Source organism: Silene latifolia, chromosome 1 (assembly GCF_048544455.1).
Source record: "Silene latifolia isolate original U9 population chromosome 1, ASM4854445v1, whole genome shotgun sequence".
Taxonomy (NCBI): domain Eukaryota; kingdom Viridiplantae; phylum Streptophyta; class Magnoliopsida; order Caryophyllales; family Caryophyllaceae; genus Silene; species Silene latifolia.
Window position 1 is genome coordinate 54,835,066 of NC_133526.1, and position 20,712 is coordinate 54,855,777.

A 20,712-nucleotide genomic window follows, 5' to 3' on the forward strand; every position below is an offset into this window, starting at 1 on the left:
GTAACTTTAATTAGTAAAAATGCTAAAACATACTTCATGACTAAGGAAAAATGTCACATGCTGCATTTTATCATATATTTCAGATCTAAAAATGAAAAGTTGATGAATATAATTTTTCTCATATTTTTAGGGTCATAATTGTTAAAACCGATAAATCGCATCATTGTTTTTCTCGATAAATTTTCGAAATTTTTAACCTAAGTTTTGAACATTATGAGTGTCATGGTATTTTTCCAGAATATTCATGAGTTTAAATTTCAAAATTTGAAATTATTTGAAATTTTTATGATTTAATTTGAAGTTTATGTCATAATTTTGTATTTTAGGTCCATTTATGAACAATATTAAGAAATCTAGGTTAATTATTGTCAAAATGTTAGTGGAGACTAATTTTGAGTCCTAAGTTGGTTAGGGTAATTAACTTGTACATAAATATGAATTTATGTAATTGTTGTGATTTTTAAAAGGTTAAATCACGCAAATCCGTAAAAACCGATTAATATACGATATTGGCTCTTTAAAGGCGATTTAGCATAAAATTGGGCATGTTCATACGTATTATAATGCTGCATTTTATTTATGAATGTCATATTTTAATTTTATGTAATTTTTGAATTATGTAATTTTACTTAGTATGGCCTTAGTTTTAATTGATATTACCCGAAATGTATGGGAATATCGATTCGGTTGTAATTATTGTGATCTCGTATCACCGTTTTGTAATTTAATAGTTTTATTTTATTTTAATTACAAATGTATAATAGGAAATTATGTAATTTATTATGTAATTTATTTATTCCGGAGTTCCTTGAAGACGGTGCCACTCGAGAAGGCGATCCATCAAAGAATGTTGCCTTGAAATGCGTGCCAAGACCGAAGTTCTAGGGACCAAAGGAGTTGGTTTCCGAATTTGTAATAGTTTATTAGATTTACTATTTTAGGAAGGCCATACTAGGATTTTATTTATGCTTTGCATTTTATTTATATGTTGCATGCATCGCTAAATCGCCAAAACTAAAACATGCATTATCATTTAATCGAATAAATCGACCGTGTCAATTACAATTATCGTAGTTCACCGCTTTAGTTCACTTAAAACGTGATAGATAATAAATTGACATGACCTCTCGGTAAAATAAACAATTGAGACTTAGCCTTACCAAAAATTAAAAACCATGAAAACCTATTTCGTGAGGGAGTGCACTCGGCTATACCGGGGTACAAACCTTGCTACGTAGGGGAAGTGGGTGATAAATGTCTACCCACCGAATTTAGAAAGATGAGGGTTGTATTCGGCTTTACCGATGCCCAAGTTGATTTAAATTTGGATCATGGACACATTTATTCGAAATTTGGGTTGAACTCAACGAAAGTATTTTCGACGGTTGCCGGATGTGTTTCGGGCTAAAGATAAATATTAATGTAATTTTATCGACCAAGAGTTCTAAAAGTAGAATCGATTAAAGAGTTAATCCACCGAGTTATATTGATAAGGGTTGTATTCGGCTTTACCGATGCCTAAGTTAATATGAATTTGGGTCTTGGAATCATTTATAATAGTTGGGTAGAGGTCACTATATAAATGCTCATATCTTGTTAAAATTATTTACAAGTATGATTAAAAATGACAAATGTTAATATTTCCTTTTCCTCCGTACTTGTAGTTCATTACAATGAATCCATCAAACGCTACTACACCGATAACTATTGAGTCTTCCCACAATGTTTTTGACGACGTTTGCTTCAACAATGATTTCAACACCACTAGAGAACTTTCTTTTGGGATAGGTTCGGATGGAAACATTAACTTCATCACTTCTTCTAAACCTCCTACTACTACAAGATCTCTTGTGAGCCGGTCTCAGGAAGACCGCCTCATAAAATCTATAGGATCTTTGTCTTTGGAAGAGAAAGATGCCAAAACTAGTGGGAGCTCAAGCAATCAAGTTCTTGCTTCTAAGGGCAAAAGGTTCAAGAAGAAGGGAAAGAAAGGGAAAAACTTCAAGCAAGTTGAAGATGAGTGCCATTATTGCTATGACATGGGACATTGGCTTAGGAATTGTCCCGTATATTTGCGAAATATAAAGGAAGGAATCATCATTCCAAAAGGTAAAATTCCTAAGGAAATTTATGTTATTGATGTAAATTATACTTCCACTACGACATGGGTACTGGATACCGGTTGTGGTTCTCACCTTTGTAATCATTTACAGGGGTTAAGAGACGTGAAGAGGCTTAGCAAAGGAGATGTGGATCTACGCCTTGGAAATGGAGCTCGAGTAGCGGCCGAATCCAAGGGAACTTATGTATTAGCTTTGCCTAATGGATTTGAGTTGTATTTACATAATTGTTTTTATGTGCCTACACTTTCTAAAAACATTATTTCAATCGTTATGTTGGACATGGACGGTTTTTGTTTTGTCATTAAAAACAATCGTTGTACTATTTCAAGGAATGACTTAGTTATAGGCCAAGCTCCTTCCATTCATGGCTTTTACATTTTAGAAACCTCGAATCCGACTCATGACATCTACAACATTCAATCAAAGAAACTCAAATCAAGTGATCCAAATGAATCGTTCATTTGGCATTGTCGATTAGGTCACATAAACGAGAATCGCATCAAAAGATTAATTTCGACTAATATGATTACACCATTTGATTATCAATCATATGGAACATGCAAATATTGCCTTCGTGGCAAAATGACTCGTAATCCTTTTAGCGGTAAAGGAACTCGAGCAAGTGAACTATTGGGACTCATACATACCGATGTGTGTGGACCAATGAGTATCACCGCTCGAGGAAATTATGACTACTTCATAACCTTCACCGATGACTTGAGTAGATATGGGTATATCTATTTAATGAAGCATAAGAGTGAAGCTTTTGAGAAATTTAAGGAATTTCAAAATGAAGTAGAGAACCAATTGAACAAAAAGATAAAAGCACTACGATCCGATCATGGTAGAGAATATCTTAGCCTTGAATTCGATTCACACTTGAAAGGTTGTGGTATTATATCACAACTTTCTCCACCCGGAACACAACTCAATGGTGTTGCCGAAAGGAGAAATTGAACCCTACTTGATATGGTTCGATCCATGATGAGTCAAACCGAGTTACCAAACTCGTTTTGGGGATTTACGATTCAAACCGCAATAAGATCTTTGAACAATTGTCCCACCAAAGCCACCGAGAAAACTCCATTTGAGATATGGAAAGGAAGAGTTCCTAATATATCCTACATGAAAATTTGGGGATGTAATGCTTATGTCAAAACCAAAAATGACAATAAGCTAGCCCCACGATCTGAAAAATGCACCTTTGTAGGCTATTCTAACACCCGAGGTTATTACTTCTATAAACCTCAAGAGAACAAAGTGTTTGTGTCTTGTGAGGTTGTCTTCTTAGAAAGAGAATTTATTTCTAAGAGACAGAGTGGGAGAAATTTTGAACTTGATGAAGTTCAAGAGTCACAAACCGAAGTAGAGACGCAAGAAGATGTTCCTTCGTCATCTAACGCGGTTGTCCCTCCTCCACTTAGAAGAACGGGCCGAGTTATTCGCCATCCCGATCGATATGTGGGACTTATCGAAGAAGATAGAACATTCGATGTATTGCTTTTAGAAAGTGACGAGCCCGCCACCTACAAGGCCGCAATCTCTAGTCCAAATTCCTCCTTATGGCTTGAAGCCATGAAGTCCGAAATGGATTCTATGCATGAAAACCAAGTTTGAAACTTGGTGGATTTGCCTAAAGGGGCAAGACCTCTTCAATGCAAATGGATTTTCAAGGTCAATAATGGCATAGAAGGACATGATGATGTCTACAAAGCTAGGCTAGTGGCAAAAGGATTTACCCAAGTCCAAGGTCTTCATTATGATGAAACCTTCGCCCCCGTAGCCATGCTAAGATCCATACGGATTTTGTTAACGATTGCCGCATTTCATGATTATGAAATATGGCAAATGGATGTCAAAACCGCTTTTCTAAATGGGCATTTAGAAGAAGAGGTGTACATGATACAACCCGAAGGTTTTGTCGATCCTAAAAATCCTAACAAAGTGTGCAAACTTAAGAGATCCATTTATGGTCTTAAGCAAGCATCTAGAAGTTGGAATCATCGATTCGATCATGTGATAAACAAGAATGGTTTCCCTCGAAATGTTGAGAAACCATGTTTATACATGAAATTCAGTGGGAGCAATGTTGTGTTCCTAATATTGTATGTCGATGACATACTACTCATTGGAAATGACATTCCAATGTTGTCTTCTGTTAAGAAATGGTTAGGTAACCATTTCCAAATGAAGGATTTAGGAGAGGCACAACGCATATTAGGTATCCGGATCCATAGAGATAGATCCAAGAGGATATTGGCACTAAGTCAAGAATATTATGTTGATAAGATTCTTCGACGTTTCAGCATGGACAAATCAAAAAGGGGATTGGTACCTATGGTAACTGGGATAATATTGAGCAAGTCTCAATCGCCCTCTGAACCCCATGATGTTGAACGCATGAAGTTGATCCCTTATGCTTTCGCTGTTGGATCAATCATGTACCCCATGATATGCACACGTCCTGATGTCTCGTATGCCTTGAGCATGACGAGTAGATATCAAAGAAATCCAGGTGAGAGTCACTGGATAGCCGTCAAGAACATCCTTAAGTACTTGAGAAGAACTAAGGATTCTATCTTAGTGTTTGGAGGAGACACCGAGCTCCGTGTAAATGGTTACACGGACTCAAGTTTCCAAACGGATAGAGATGACATGAAATCATAAGCTGGTTTCGTTTTCATGCTCAATGGTGGTACTGTTAGCTGGAGATGCTTCAAGGAAGTCTGTGATCATGGATTCAACAACGGAGGTGAGTACATTGCGGATCGAAGTCGCCAAGAAAGCTGTATGGATCAGGCAATTCACGGAAGGTCTAAAAGTAGTACCTACCGCCAATTATCCCATCACTCTCTATTGTGATAATAGTGGACGATCTTCCAAGCTAATGAGCCAAAGTCTAGTAATAGATCTAGACATGTACTTAGAAAATATCATGTAATTAGAGATTTCATTGAAAGAAAGGAAATTGCGATATGTAAGGTTGGGACGGATGATAACATAGCTGATCCGCTCACAAAGCCTTTATCGCAGGCTAAGCATGATGGACATGTTGCGTCCATGGGACTCAAATGCATGCCAGTTTTATGTTTGATTTTGATATAAAATAAAAAAGTTGTTTTATTTGATCATATGCAAAATCACATTTGTCTTTTATTTTTCCATTACTTTGTCATATTCAAATGGGTTGTGGAGACAAGATTGAACCCCATTAAAGTGAACTAAATTGACATAGTAAACGCCCATAGTCACTTGTATGAGGTGACGTCTCGAAGTGACTAGAGTGTGACGCGATTGATGGCAAGTTTAAGTGTCATAGAGTCATATGAGAATGACTAGTCGATCACATCGGCAGACTGTTAGGAACACATTGTGGGGCTAATGACCGCTTATAGAGTTCTGGCAAATTTATATAGCCTGGTCGTGGCGAGAGCTACTATAGTATTCTAATGAGTCGATTTTTTTGACTAAAGACTATTTGCCTAAGGTAGTACAGTTACAGATTAACTTTGATTTATGTTACTACGACCTTCGTAAATAGGGTCAAATGGGCATATTTTGGGTTATGATGGCTATGGCTAGTCGAAGGGAATAAGTGCGATAGGAATTGTCCACCCCTTGTCAGCGTTATAACGATATCTCAGGGCCACTCGAGGAGAAATGAACTGGAAATGCGTGGCCACGCTCGGAAGGTATCCATGGTAGATAATTCCGGTCAATCAGTTATTCTCCAGATCGAGGAAACCACTCTCGATATGATCACTTGCAAGTACGACCTGAAAGACACCTTGCATTGAGTGGGAGATAGTAATAGGATAAGAGAATTGGTGACGCACACTTGTCGAGGACAAGTGGGAGATTGTTGGAATATGTGTCCTCCGACAATAATGCGATCACAACTGTTGATCATGATGATCACATGTTTAAATCTCATTTTTAAGAATACATGTGGGATGTAATATTTTACAAGTCAACTGGTCCACACATATCGGTAATGATTGGCTGACTAGAGTTTGACATTACTGTCGTGCGACAGTGGTGATTAGTTGATCCCCTTAGGTCATACCTATAGGGATCCCTTTAATTGATTATTTGATTAATCGTATGCCGATACGAGTTAATTAAATTGCTTAAAATTGACGGATGATTTGTGAGTGAGATTAACGTGTCTTATTGTAATTCGATTATATTAGATACGGTCTAAGTTATCGAATTGTTTTATTATTTGGATAAAATTATTGTTTACGAAACAATTGAAATCGAAATTGAATGAATAATTTATTATAAATACAAGACGTTGTAATTTATAATTTGTTAAACCGTTTTGGTACAAGTAATTACGAATTACTATCGATTTTGTAAATGACATATTTTATGAGTATGTTGATTTTTAATATGTTAAAAATACATTACATTGTGACATGTCATGTAATATGTTACATGTGACAAAATTGACAAGTGACAAAATAAAATGGACTACCCATTTTATTTTAGGTGTGCCGAAATAATGGAGGGAGTATAAGATTTATATTGTGTTTTTATCTTAAGTGGAAAACACAATAATTAAATCTAACTAGTAGCCATGCAAACCTAGCTTTTGAGAAGAGCAATTTTTTCATGCATTGGCTCCCTCATTACCCATATCCCAACCGGTTTTCCCACTAGAGAAAGACCAATGTTTTCTCTTTAATTATTCATTACCTCATATAATAATTTCTAGTGTGTTAGAAATTATTCTACTCTCTACACATTGTAAAAAAGCTTAGAGAAATAAAATCTCCAAAATCATTCCTCTTGGCCGAAATACACAAGAGAGAACAAAATTTATTTTGTGTCAATCTTTAAGTGAGACTTGTATTATTTCTAGTCCAAATAATATTAGTTATTAAGGGATTTCTGTGGGTATTCACATTTGGGAGGGATACTATTTTGGATCCTTTGTTCATCCACTTTAAGGAAAGCTCAAGAACAAGTAAAAAGGAGATCTTACTTGTGCCCTTTAATCCGAAATTCCATAGTAAGAATGACGATTTCTTCTCTTGTCTATTTTAGTTTGCATGCATAAGATCTAGTTTAATTTTATGACTAAATTAAAATATCACATATATGAATATGTTAATTAATGAGATTAATGATTTTCCAACAAGCGGTATCATGAGCCTCAGGTTGTTTGCATGCAAATCGGTTTATTGTTGTGATAGGATTGAGTTGGTTTATATCTTACAATCCTAGGAAGATTTGGGTCCCGGAGCCGAATCGATTAGATTGTATAACATCTACAAGTCAACTTAATCCTCCCCACTCAACTATATGCAAGGTCTAATGAGACTCGAGTTGGTTTTTGTCTTACAAGTCTCATTGAAAAGGTAAGTGATGGGTAAAAAATGCAAGGATTAATAGGCTCGCATTTCATCAAACATAACATGTGCATAAGTTGAGATCACAACAAGCAAGCAAATAAATTATGTGAACATATTAAATTAAGCATGAATCATCCCCATGTTGGTTTCCCCTATTTCCCCATTAACCTTAGTTAAGGAAACTACTCGCTCATTATCAAGTTTGACATGTTAACAAGGTTGTCATTCATATTAACAAAGCAAAACATGATGAATAAATGAAGATGATTAGCAATAATTAAAAAGGGATTAAGAGAATTATACCTAATGATGATTCTAAAATAATAATGCAAAGAATAATAGAAGTACTTGATGATTGATGGAAGGTTGTCAATCTCCCAATAAACCCAAATAATCTTCAATTACCCAAAATAAAAGATGAATAATAGAGAAATTAAGGAAATGAGATTTGTATTAAAACTTGATTAGAAGTTGATTACAAGATTAAAGAGAGATTAGAATAGTATAAACTACACTAAGGATTGATAAGAAGAACATGATAATCTAATTAGACTAATGGGGTATTTATAGTGGGGATTAGGTGCACAATTTAGGGTTACTAAGGGCTTAAATGACGATTAAGTCCTTGAGGAATCGCTCCTCTCAAGAAAAGATGCGGGTCTCCTTTTAGCTAGTCTTTCAAAAATATGCGCATCTCGAATGAAGAAAGAAGGGGGCGTGTTTCTCTGGAGGACAATCCGAGCGTCCAAAGGTCGGGACGAGCGGATTGGGGAGCTTCTAGACAAGCGGCCTGGCGGTAAGGACGAGCGGCCTGGCGAGCTTCTTTTCTTCTTTTCTTCTTCCAACAATCCTCCGAGATTTTGTCGGGGATGCAAGGATCTTCTTCATCATTGCCCATCTACTACATTATGTATAAAGGCCTTCTAGTCTTGTCTTCTATTTGATGCTTGGTCATTAGATTTGATCAATTTAGCTCTATTTTGCCATGAAAACGCAAGGTTTGCACTCCTCTCCTACCATGGAAACAAAACCTCAAAGAATATGCAAAACAAAGGACTAAAGATAGTAAATTACCCAAATATGCACTAAAAAGCATAGGAACGAGGCTAATTCGGGGACTAAATATGCTCAAATATTGATCACATCAAATATCCCCAAACCAAACCTTTGCTCGTCCCGAGTAAAGAGGTGACAAAACTAGGACCCTTATTTAAACTATCCTACTAATATAGCCGATATGAGACAATTAGCGGGCCTCACTCCGCCCCTTCAACTCACAACAACACAACCATGAGGTAGGATGCCTTGTTGCAAGGCAAGGTGGGTCTTGCCAAAATGGCGACACATCCAATCATTAAAGCACATAAAATCAAGTAATGGATGCATATACAAAAAGAATAGCCACTTTCCTTATCTAAGTACCGAAATTATCTAAAGGGGAAGCAATTCAAGGATACACACTCCTTCATAGATATGGTTTCTTCAAACTACTAGGCCTAGAAGGATACCAATAAACCACCTCCAAGTTGTGTCAAGTTAGGGTACCTTTGTCCTCAATCGTTAAATGCTTTTGTCAAGAATAGACTCCCTATGGTGTTAGAAACACTGGAGGATCGTGGAATTCCCCTTCTTGCCTAGACAAGAAGAAGGGTCGTCCCCTCTCTACCATGCACAAAAATGGATACGATGGATAAAGGAATCAATAATATTTGAGTTTCATGTGGGTGTTTGTTTTTGTTGTTGTTTTTCCCCCCAATTTCTTGTGGCATATAACATTTTAGAACACTTTCTTTTGCCATTTCTTTTTGATGTTTGGCATTTCAATACTTGACAATTTCAACTTTTTGCATTTTCTTTTGAACATTTTCAAAGTTACCCCAATTAGTAACGAGGGTGCCTTATATTTGAAACATAGGAGTCTATTTTTGCTCCTCTTTTATTTTGATGCAATTTGCAAACTTTTTGGCTTTTCATTTCATTTCTTGAACTCAAATTTTGAACAATTTTTGTGCCCATTCCCTTTGATGACAAAATGTATGGTAGAACATATATGAATGATAGTTGCATGGTTTCAAGGGTCACCTTGGAATGAACGGTAGCCAAGGAGTTATCACACCACTAGGTACTCTTGACTAGGCCTTAATCCATGGGTCAAAGGATACTAACATGACACATCCTAGAGTATTTTACAAGTATTCTAACAAGCAAAGTCTTAAGAAGAAAAAGCATCTACTAGGGCCTATATACACTTGTCGAGTTTCCCAAATAGACAGTTTCACAAAAATTTTCCTAAATGCAACTATATGCCATGATGCAACTAACATATATACATCCTAATGCATATGCTTCTACCAACTAATATGCCAAATAATCTAAATGCACGTCCTAAATTCACATTGTTTATACCGCATCAATCAAAATAAAGCCACATAGTCATTAACATAAAGAGGAAAAAGGAGATTGGAAAGATCATACCATGCGGTCTTCAATATCCTCATGTCTCGGATGTGGCGTAGTCAATCAATGTGAACAAGGATGAACAAACACAATATATACAAAACAATATATACACTACACTACAAAGGAAATGAACTTGTTTTTGGATTTTCAATTTTACAATTTTTTTGGATTTTTCGAAATTTTTAATTTTTTTGGATTTTGTATAAAAGTCAAGTTAGAATTTCCCATCCCCAAACTAGTATGGGCATTGTCCTCATTGGCCAATACGATAGGAAATTATGCAATGAAAATGCATGATTTCTAAACTAAATGCAAACTATACTACGCTACACTACATGATGCATGTGGTTTTGTTATGGCGGAGAGAATAATTTAAATTAGCTCCCAATGCATATGCATGGACTTCCCCAAACCAAAATAGACATTATTTCTAATGTCATGAATTTCGGGGGAGTTTATGCACATGGAATGTAATGCATGAAACTAAAGATTGTCATTTTGGATTTTACAAGTCGGGAACAAAGATAAAGAACGCCTTAATGAAGCCAAGGTGTTAGTCCTCCAATGTTGCTAGGACTCCACAAAATGATCAAGATAAAATAAAAACAAGAGAAGTAGACAAACCATAAGGGAGGTGTAAAAATGTAGGAGCCTCCAAAGTTTGCTAATCCTCACCCATTGTATCATCATCATCATCATCTCTTGAGGCATCATCAACCTCCATAGATGTGGAATCATGTCCACTCTCACTTTCACTTGCTTGTTCTTCCTCACTTTCCTCTTCCTCTTCTTGGACTTCTTCTTCTTGAACCTCTTCTTCTTCTCCTTCTTGATCACCACCCTCTTCAACAACCATCTCCTCTCCACCCAGTCTACCACCACTAGGAATGCTAGGAAAGAATACTTCTCTATCCGCCCAACTAGGCAAAGGACAAGACGGATCAAGAAGTCCTTGCCTAGCTAGATGTAGGAGGGGCGGATATTAGGCCTTGTAAGCATCCACTCTATCATCGTAAGCTTGCTTATGCATTTCCCTCATGAGTAGAGTCAAGTAATCATATCCCACTTCGACATCTTTGGGTTTGAACTCGTGGTATTAAAATGGGTAAGGTGGGGTGATAATGGAGGAGGAGGGCTCGGAAATTTCGCCCCTTTGTTGTTGAATGATATACTCGGTCTCTTCGGAGAGTGGGAGAAGGTAGTTCGGTCGGTGAACATTCAATCGGCAAATTTTGGAAGGCAAGGTGAAGAATCTAGCTTCATTTGTTAACCACCTATATTTGTTGTCAAGAGTGTCGTGCTTGACCCACTTGAACTTGTGAATCATGGTGTCCATATCAACAAGATGGCCTCCTTTAACCGGCACATAAGTGTTGTTTTTGTTGAAATCCCGGTTAAAATGCTTAGCCAAATGGGTAACTAGTCCTCCATTTACAATAAAGGCGGTGCCTTCTTTGGCACAATCGACATTAAGCCATCGTTCAACCAAAAGTCTTAGAGCATTGTATGGCTTGGTAAATTCCCTCCCAATGTTCAAGACCGACTCAAGAAGAATACAATCGAGTTTGGTAAGATGATTTGTGCCATTTCTAGCTATCAAAGTATTCCCAATGACCTTATGCCATACTCTAATTCCCGGATGGTGGACTAAGAGAGCACGACAATCATGAAAGCGTATGAATTTCTTTCCGAAAATTGCCATCCAAAGAGGAGCTGGGTCATACTTGATAGGAGTCTTTGTATATTTCGGGTTATCACTAAGGCCTAATATCTTGCCCAATTCGCCATAAGTTATGCGTCTATCAACATTTTCAAGACAAAACTCGATGTTGGTTCGAGTATCCACCCTTGTGACTTTCAAAGAACTTAAAAATTCCAAGGTGAGGGAGGGGTATGTCAATTCTTTCATTGTAAACAATTTACCCAATCCCATAGACTCAAAGAAGGTTTTGGTTTGCTCAAGAACACCCAACTTTGACAATGCATCTTCACAAATAAACTTAGTAAGCATGATAGTTTTCTTAGCAAAGAGTGTGAATTTCTCCCTATGAGAGTCGGAAGTGAAAATTACCTCCGGATAATTGGATAATTGTTCAATGACCGGAGTTGTTGATGTTGTAGCTTCCATAGGGGGATCTTGTTGTTGAACCTCCAACCTTGTCTCATGGACTACCAATGCCTTTGACAATTGTTTTTCTTGAAGAGCTAGTTGCCTTTTGGAAAGTGTCTTCTTTTGGGGTGCCTTGTTGCCTCCTTTAGTTCTTGCCATTTTCCTTTGCTTGATTACACCAATGAAAGATTGAAATCTTCAATTTTTAGTGATACCCAAATCGATTTAGGATGAATGAATGTTGCTTTGTATCCTAAAAATCGACTCAAAGGTTGAAGATTTTGGTGTTTGAATCACTTGTTGTTGCAAAAGAAGTGATTAATTTTTGTTGTGAGGAAGTTTGGATTTGATTTGGTTGAGTTTGGTTGAGGAAATTTGATTTTATTGATGGAGAGGATGAGGGTTTTGGGGTTTTTGGGTTTTGGGTAGTGTTTGTAGGTTGAAGAAATGAGAATGAAAGGGAGAAGAGGGTTTAAAATACCCGTTATATTTGAAAATGCCGTGGAGGACGAGCGGATCAGGTGTCGGGATGCTCGGACTCTTCAATGTTTGGCTCAGGAAAAGACGCCATAGGACGAGCGTCTTTCTGGAAAGACGAGCGGATTCTTTGTGGAGGGACGAGCGTCTTTCTGGGTGGACGCTTGGATTCCTTTACAGAGAAAATCCCAGATTTTTTTGCAGCAAAAAGATGAGCGTCTTTTGTGAAGGACGACCGTCCAGAATGAGACGAGCGGATTCTCAGTTGAGACGCTCGGATTCTTTGTCATACCAGATTTTTGTATTCTGCAGCTCTACCAGACGAGCGTCTGGTGACATGGACGCTCGGGTTTCTTCAGGATGAGTGGATTGTCCATTTGGCCACTCGGATTCTCCCCTGACCACACGAATTCAGGTACATCCGTGGGTACTTCGTAACCCGTGTCATTTTCATTCTTCAATTCTCGTGTTCTTCATTGTAGGGGCACTACAAAGGCATGAATAGCCTAGGTAATTGTTATCCCCACACTAAGGTAAAGCACTACACATCAATAAAATCATAAGTCCCTCCCTCACTTCTCTCAAAATGATGAATATCTTGATCAAGGCACAAAAATATAAATCCAAGAATGACAAAAATGCAATGTAATAATTGAAATGAAAGTTAGGGAGTTAGAATATTTACAAATGGTAGTTTAGGGAGGACTCAACCAAACTCTCATCCAATGTGAGATGTCAAGGGGGCATGTTCAAGGTGTTGTTGATGTTACTCAACACCTTGAAGAAGTAGTCGAAAGCTTACTCATTATCATGATAAAGGTCCTCAATAGATTTTTGCCCTTGTTGTTCTCCATGATGGTCTTGGTTCATAGCATTCCAATATAGGGATTGAATATCCCTTCAAACTCATCATCCCAAAGACCGCAAACTTCGTCTACTTGATCATTAAAGATTTCTTGAGTTGATAGAGACAACTCTCCTTCTTTCTTTTTTATTTTTGATCAAATGTGAGTATATATATATATATCAAAAATAGGATTTACATGCAATGCAAATCCTTAGTTACATAAGGTTCTTATGGCAAAGCCAAGTTACATCATTAGCACTCAAATTCTCCCTACCTCTTCCTCTAATTCTAGCTTTCATACCATCACTAATCTGCAAGGCAACATGTCTAGGATGCATTAGGACCATATCATTCCTGCATTTGTTCCTCTGGAACCAGATAGAGTAGAGTGCCCCCAAGAACAAAGCAATCTGAACTCCTCTCTGGACAGCTGTACCTCCTCTATTAGTCCACCACATTAGATCAACTGCCAGAGGAAAGCTACACCCAGTAACCTGCTACATAGCCAGCATCACTCGTCTGCTGTACTGGCAAGCAAAGAAAAGGTGAGCCAAGGACTCATTAGCCTGACCACATAGCAGACAGCATGTAACACCCGCCCTTTTCGTATAATTTTCATAAAGAAAAATAATACTTTTACATTACTTTAACTAGTTAATTTCATTATGTTAATAAAAGTAATTTAATTAAAGCTATAAGTTTTAAAGCTTACGTATATAAAATATACGTTTTCGTCGGATAGAAATAATAATAATAATAATAATAATAATAATAATAATAATAATAATAATAATAATAATAATAATAATAGCTATATTGATAATAAAATTTCCGTCTTAAATTATAGTAGGTTTAAGACGAACCTCCGTCTAGCAAAGGACCGTCACATTTTCACATGTGAGCCTCATCTATCCCCGACCTATCCCGTGTCGACAACACATTCCTTAACTTTAGCACCCAATTAAAATATGAGTTATTGACCCACACTCACAAATTGTTGGACCAATCCAAAAACACCTCACCATTTTATATTCCTTCTTTTTTTTCGAAAACCTGGTGTAAACAGCTTGAACACCTGCAAACATTTCAGCCGCTGTAAGAAAACAAAACTCTAAACAAGCTCCAAAGAAACCCATAAATGGCGACTTAAAAATGCTAGATTTCTTGCTCAATTTTCGACCAAACTCAATAATTCTTGCACCATTCATCTCCTTATCTCTTCCTTCATCTTTTAAGGTAAGAAAGGCATATCCTTGTGAAGTTCCCGTCTCGACCCGTCTCATAAATGTGACGTTTTTAGACTAACTTGGCTCTTATTACGGTTTTTAGGTGAAGACTTTGAGGACCCCGAAGGAAACTCATTCATAATCGACCATTCACTTGAAGATTGAAGAAAGTTAAGGTAACCGGGATAGGTTACTCGACAAACGTCGGGAAACACGCCCTTTCTACTCGACTTTTCTGTAGTTATAGTAAAAGTTAGAACCTTTGAATGATTTTCGTGTATAGAAATGTTCTTTGAAGTACATGTGGTAAACTTCCATGGTGGTTGTGTTGTTGCGTGCCCTTTCTCTGCTTTACCGCTTAGAGTTTCAAAATAGGGTGTGACTTGGTTCTTACTGTGTGAACTGTGTTTGCGTACCTGCTGGATTTTCTGAGTTCACTCATGCTAAAAATGATGGATTTGTTTACGCCTTTGTATGATTATACCGTCCTCAACTCAGATTCTTCTTCCGTCTTAAAACGGTGCCATGGTAGAGCTGCTTGGTGCAGCCCAAAATCGTGACTCTGCTTGCTTCCCGAGCCCCGTTTTGGGTTGGACTAAACGCCCCCTCAAACGCTTTCTTGCTTGTGCCTTCATGCTAATGCCGTCACATGTATACTCAATTTTGGACTGTCAAATGGAGTTCGGAGTACAGGAACTGTGCATTCCTCACCTCCCTGTACAATTTCTTTAAACAAATTAGCTTGGGACTGCTTGTGCAGGTACAGGGGTCGGGGGAATGAATAAACTGTACTGATTCCATTTGCTCACTTCACTTTCATTTGGTGTTTGCTTTGGTTTGCCGAGCACATGGATACCATGCCCCTTCTTTCTTTATTTTTGTGATTACCGTGTTTATAAACATTGCCGTGTTCACTCTTTTTTTTTTTTCCCCGGATTTTGTGACTTATAATGTTGGGCTCACCAACATGCTTTTCTTGGGCTCAAACCATGGAAAACCTTGGACTCACCATTTTATTTGGACCCAAATGTCTGGATGTTGTGGGCTCATCATTATTGGATTTTGGGCTCGTCTGGTCACTTGCATTGGATTTGTGTGCTTCCCGTAAATTTTCTCATAACATAAATTACTCATTACCACCTGTTATATTTTACTTATTTTATTTTATTTTAATCGGCACGTATAACTGTAAAGTGAGATATTTATTTTATATGTCACAAGTATGAAAAGATGATTATAAATAATTACTTGTTGTGAGTCGTATTCTTGTAGAAATGCCATAGTACCATCATATATGCTTGACATGCCTTTATGCCTGCTTGTGCCGTTCTGCCAAGTATGGATTTAGCTCATTTATTCCGCCTCTTTCGGACTGTTCTGCCGATTATGGGTTCTCGACTTCCGTTACGTCGATCGAGTCTTGGATGCGGACTGTTCGCGCATGTCGAATCGGGGACCGTTACGCCCCGAGAGTCTGGCCAGATTTAGACTAGGACTGAGTCTTTGTGATTATCATTGTCGTCCTACCAGGGGAAATTATATTTGATGAGTGTAGTAAAGGATTTGCATTTTGGATGGGTATATTGGTCATGTCTCCTTGAATTACGTGCTCATGGTTAAGTGGTCTTTATCTTGCCTTCCCGCATTTTCCTCCATTATTTAACTTTGTTTATGCTTTGCTTACTTGCCTATTTTATTCCTTTTCCTTATTTATGAATCTTTGATCATGTATGCTCATATGCATAGTTACAATTCAACTCATTCTCATCTTACTTGATATGGTCATTTGTTTATGTGTTTTGTCATGTTCATCTTGATGTTTTGTGGCTGGGAGAACCTTGAGTTACTCCCCACTGACTGTGGCTTTCATGTTTACATGAATGACAGGTTGGTGAAGATGCTTATATGGGGTTTGACGTGTGAGCTAGCGAGTACCCCGGACTTTTAGATTTCCTATTTACCGCTTAGACTCACCTATTTCTTTATGTCATTCGAGGGATATATTTTCCCCACTTTTGACCGTTTTATTTGTATGGACCCTTGTTTTTTTTATTTCCGTTTTTCCTTCTGTTGAATGTTAGTGACTCCCGCATGCTAAACTTTATCTACTAAATAAAAGTTTTAAAAACTTCACATTTTTCGTATATATTTAGTAGTTTACTTTCCGCTTTATCGCGGGGTGTCACAGTTGGTATCAGAGCCTTTGTAGCTCCCGACGCACACACGTGTACCCCAACCTAAATCTTGAACTTGACCTTGAAATAATGAATGAGAGATGGGTAGAACTAAGGACCTAAGTTGGTAGTCTTCTTGTGTATGCTATTTGTTAAGTACTAACTCGTTTGACTCTCTTTGGTGCTTTAAGAAGATGGTGCGACCAAACAATGTGGAGAATACTATCTTGCAAGCCCTTACTCAAATTCTTCAAAATCAACAAAATGTCAATGTTCAAGCCCATCCCGCTCCACATGTGGTAGATCATCAAGGAAGTTTTTCTTGGATTGCAAGTCAACTAGCAAGAAACAAGGCTAAGACCTATGGTGGTGAAGTGGATCCTATTGAGCTTTCCGAGTGGTTTCGTGACATGGAAAAGAATTTCTCTCTTTACGATGTCCAAGATCGTGACAAAGTGAAGCTTGCCTCTCATTTCCTTGTGAAGGAGGCCGATAGGTGGTGGACTATTACCGGGCCTTCCGTCACTCAAGACCCCACCTTTGATTGGAACCGTTTCAAGACTCTTGTGGAAACTCGTTTCTACCCTAAGGAACTCAAGCAACAAAAATTGAAGGAGTTCATTGATTTCAAGCAAGGAGGCCTATCCGTTCAAGCTTTCACCGACAAGTTCAATGATCTTGCTCACTATGCCCCTAAGTTTGTGAAAGATGAAGATGAGCGTGTCTATTTCTACCGAAGCAAGTTGAATCCTAAGTTGGAAAGTATGGTGAGAAGAGATTCCACAACCTTTGTGGCGGTCTATGATGATGCTCTTTGGGCCGAAAATTCCTTGAAGGCTATTGATGATGATGCCAAGACTCGTTCCCACTCTACTTCTTACCGTCCTAACTTTCATGGCAAGAGACCCTTTGTGCCTTCTCCTTCACCGAATTATGCTAACAAGAGGTTTGTGCCAAGAACACAAGAACCAAAAGTGCAAGAACCAAGGAGGCAAGAGCCTAGTGGACAAGTTTCCCAATCAAGCAACAACAACCTCAACTTGGAGAAAGCTCGCAAGTGCTTCAATTGTAAGCAAGCCTTACACCCCGGAGTTGGATGCTACAACCGACCTTTGACTTGCTATCATTGTAAGAAGCCCGGTCACCGCTACAATGATTGCCCCGATAGGAAGAATTCTACTACTTCTTCTTCCACCCAAGCTCCTAAAGCCAAGCCAAGAGGAACCATCTTTGTCATGAGTCGTGCCGAAGCCGCCGCTCATCCCGACATCATTAAGGGTATGTTCTCAATTCTCGATCAACCATGCCTTATTCTTTTTGATACCGGTGCATCTTTATCTTTCATTTCTTCCAAGTTTTCGGAAAAGTTAGCTCTTGAGCCCATACCTAGTGAAGATACCCCTATATCCTTACCTTCCGGAGAAATCATTTCATGCTCCTACTCCTTTCCCGATGTCCCTATCATAATTTCGGGAAACCTTTTCCCCGCTAACCTACTTCGTTTTCCCCTTGAGGAATTCGATGTGATTTTGGGTATGAATTGGTTGTCCAAGTATGATGCAAGATTCGAGTGTAGAGATCAAAATATTCGCCTCAAAAGTCCGCTAGGAACCCGTGTTTCCTATAAAGGGATTCGTTCTCAAGAAGGTGTGAAGTTGATTTCCGCGTTGAAGTTGATGAGTATGGAGAGGAAAGGTCACCAAGTCTTTTTATGTGTGGTGACTTCTACTTCTCTTTCTTTGCCGAAGCTTGAAGAAGTGCCCGTGGTGTGTGAGTTCGCCGATGTTTTTCCCGAGGAGTTGCCCGGGATACCTCCCGAGCGTGATGTTGAATTTTCTATCGACCTTGTGCCCGGAACCGGACCGATTGCTAAAGCTCCTTACCGTATGGCTCCAACCGAACTTAAAGAGTTAAGGAAGCAACTTGATGAGATGATTGAGAAAGGATTTATTCGACCTAGTGCCTCACCTTGGGGTGCTCCCGTTCTCTTTGTGAAGAAGAAAGATGGATCCATGAGACTTTGTATCGATTATCGTGAGCTCAACCGCGTCACTATCAAGAACAAGTACCCTCTACCAAGGATTGAAGATTTGTTCGACCAACTCAAAGGTGCCTCTACGTTCTCCAAGATTGATCTAAGATCCGGTTATCATCAAATTCCCGTTCGTGATTCCGATATTCCAAAAACCGCCTTTAGCACGAGATATGGACATTTCGAGTTTAAGGTGATGCCCTTTGGTTTAACCAATGCCCCCGCTATCTTCATGGACCAAATGAACCGAACTTTTAGTGAGTTCTTGGACAAGTGTGTTGTGGTCTTCATCGACGATATTCTCATCTTTTCTAAATCCGAGGAAGAGCATGCCGATCATCTTCGTACTATCTTAGAGATTCTTCGTCGTCAAAAGTGGTTTGCCAAGTTTTCCAAGTGTGAATTTTGGTTGTCTAAGGTGTCATTTCTTGGTCATGTGATATCTAAGGAAGGTGTTATGGTGGATCCTTCAAGACCAAGCCGTGATGGAATGGAAGAGCCCGACCAATGTGGGTGAGATCCGTAGTTTCTTGGGTTTGGCGGGTTATTACCGTCGCTTTGTAAAGGACTTTTCTAAGCTCGCTAGACCGATGACTCAACTTTTGAAGAAAGAGACCAAATTCTTGTGGACCGAAGCTTGTGAAGTAGCGTTTCAAGAGTTGAAGAGAAGATTGACTACCGCTCCCGTGTTGACCTTACCCGAGGATGGAGTGGACTTTGATGTGTTTTGTGATGCTTCTAAGATGGGTTTAGGTTGTGTTCTCATGCAAAATAGGAAGGTTGTTGCTTATGCTTCGCGACAATTGAGAGTTCATGAAGTGAACTACCCTACTCACGATCTTGAGTTAGCCGCCGTTGTTCATGCCTTAAAGATGTGGAGACACTACCTCATTGGAGTTCATTGCCGTATCTTCACCGATCATAAGAGTTTGAGGTATATTTTCACCCAAAAGGAGTTGAATATGAGACAACGCCGTTGGTTGGAATTAGTGAATGACTATGATTTGGAGTTGTTATATCACGAAGAAAAGGCAAATGTGGTTGCCGATGCTCTTAGTAGAAAGTCAATTCACTCCTTGAGTGCCATCCGTGTGCTTCCCGATGACCTTTGTGCCGAGTTTCGTAAGTTAAGATTGCAAATAGTGAAGAGTGGCTTTGATTACCTTGGTGCTATGATTGCCGAACCCGTTATTCTTCGTGAGATCCGTGATAACCTTGTGGATGATGCTACTTTCAAAAGATTCCAAGCCAAGCTTCTTGAAGGGAAAGCTAAAGATTGTGAGATTGATGCTAGTGGATATCTCCGTTACCAAAGCCGCATGTATGTCCCTGATGCCAGTGACTTGAGAAAGAGAGTTCTTGATGAAGCCCATCTATCCCCTTATTCAATCCACCCTGGAGGAGACAAGATGTATAAGGATTTGAAGCTTCAATTTTGGTGGCCTAACATGAAGAATGACATTGTGACTTATGTTGGGAAATGTCTCACTTGTCAACAAGTGAAGATTGAGCATAAGAGACCCGGAGGTTTGCTACAACCCTTGGATGTGCCTTTATGGAAATGGGAATCTATCTCTATGGATTTTGTTATGGCCTTGCCTAAGACCATTGGTGGAAAGGATGCCGTATGGGTGATTGTGGATAGATTGACCAAGTGTGCTAGGTTCATCCCCATAAAAGAGACTTGGAGTCTAGATAGGCTTGCTAGTGCCTATATTGAGGAGATTGTTCGTTACCATGGTGTCCCTAAGGAGATCGTGTCGGATCGTGACCCAAGATTTTGTTCGAGATTTTGGAAGGCTTTACAAGATGCTATGGGTAGTAAGTTGTTGATGAGTACCGCTTTCCATGCCGCTACCGATGGACAAACCGAAAGGACGATTCAAACTCTTGAAGATTTGCT

General features: G+C 38.6%; 1 protein-coding gene across 1 annotated transcript; it reads left to right on the forward strand.

Annotated features, from left to right (window-relative positions):
• The first annotated feature begins 17,187 nt into the window (after positions 1-17,187).
• Positions 17,188-20,156, forward strand: LOC141647079 (uncharacterized). Its single transcript, XM_074455121.1, has 3 exons — positions 17,188-18,055; positions 19,836-20,015; positions 20,104-20,156. The coding sequence occupies exons 1-3, from the start codon at positions 17,188-17,190 to the stop codon at positions 20,154-20,156; spliced, it is 1,101 nt and encodes a 366-aa protein (XP_074311222.1).
• The last annotated feature ends 556 nt before the right edge of the window (positions 20,157-20,712 follow it).

Excerpts from the sequence above, each read along its gene's own strand:
- LOC141647079 (XM_074455121.1), top strand. The coding sequence starts at position 17,188 with ATGGAAAAGAATTTCTCTCTTTACGATGTCCAAGATCGTGACAAAGTG. Across the intron at positions 18,056-19,835 it reads TCATCCCGACATCATTAAGG|AAAAGGCAAATGTGGTTGCC; the intron begins GTATGTTCTCAA and ends TATATCACGAAG. Across the intron at positions 20,016-20,103 it reads CGTTATTCTTCGTGAGATCC|TGGATATCTCCGTTACCAAA; the intron begins GTGATAACCTTG and ends GATTGATGCTAG.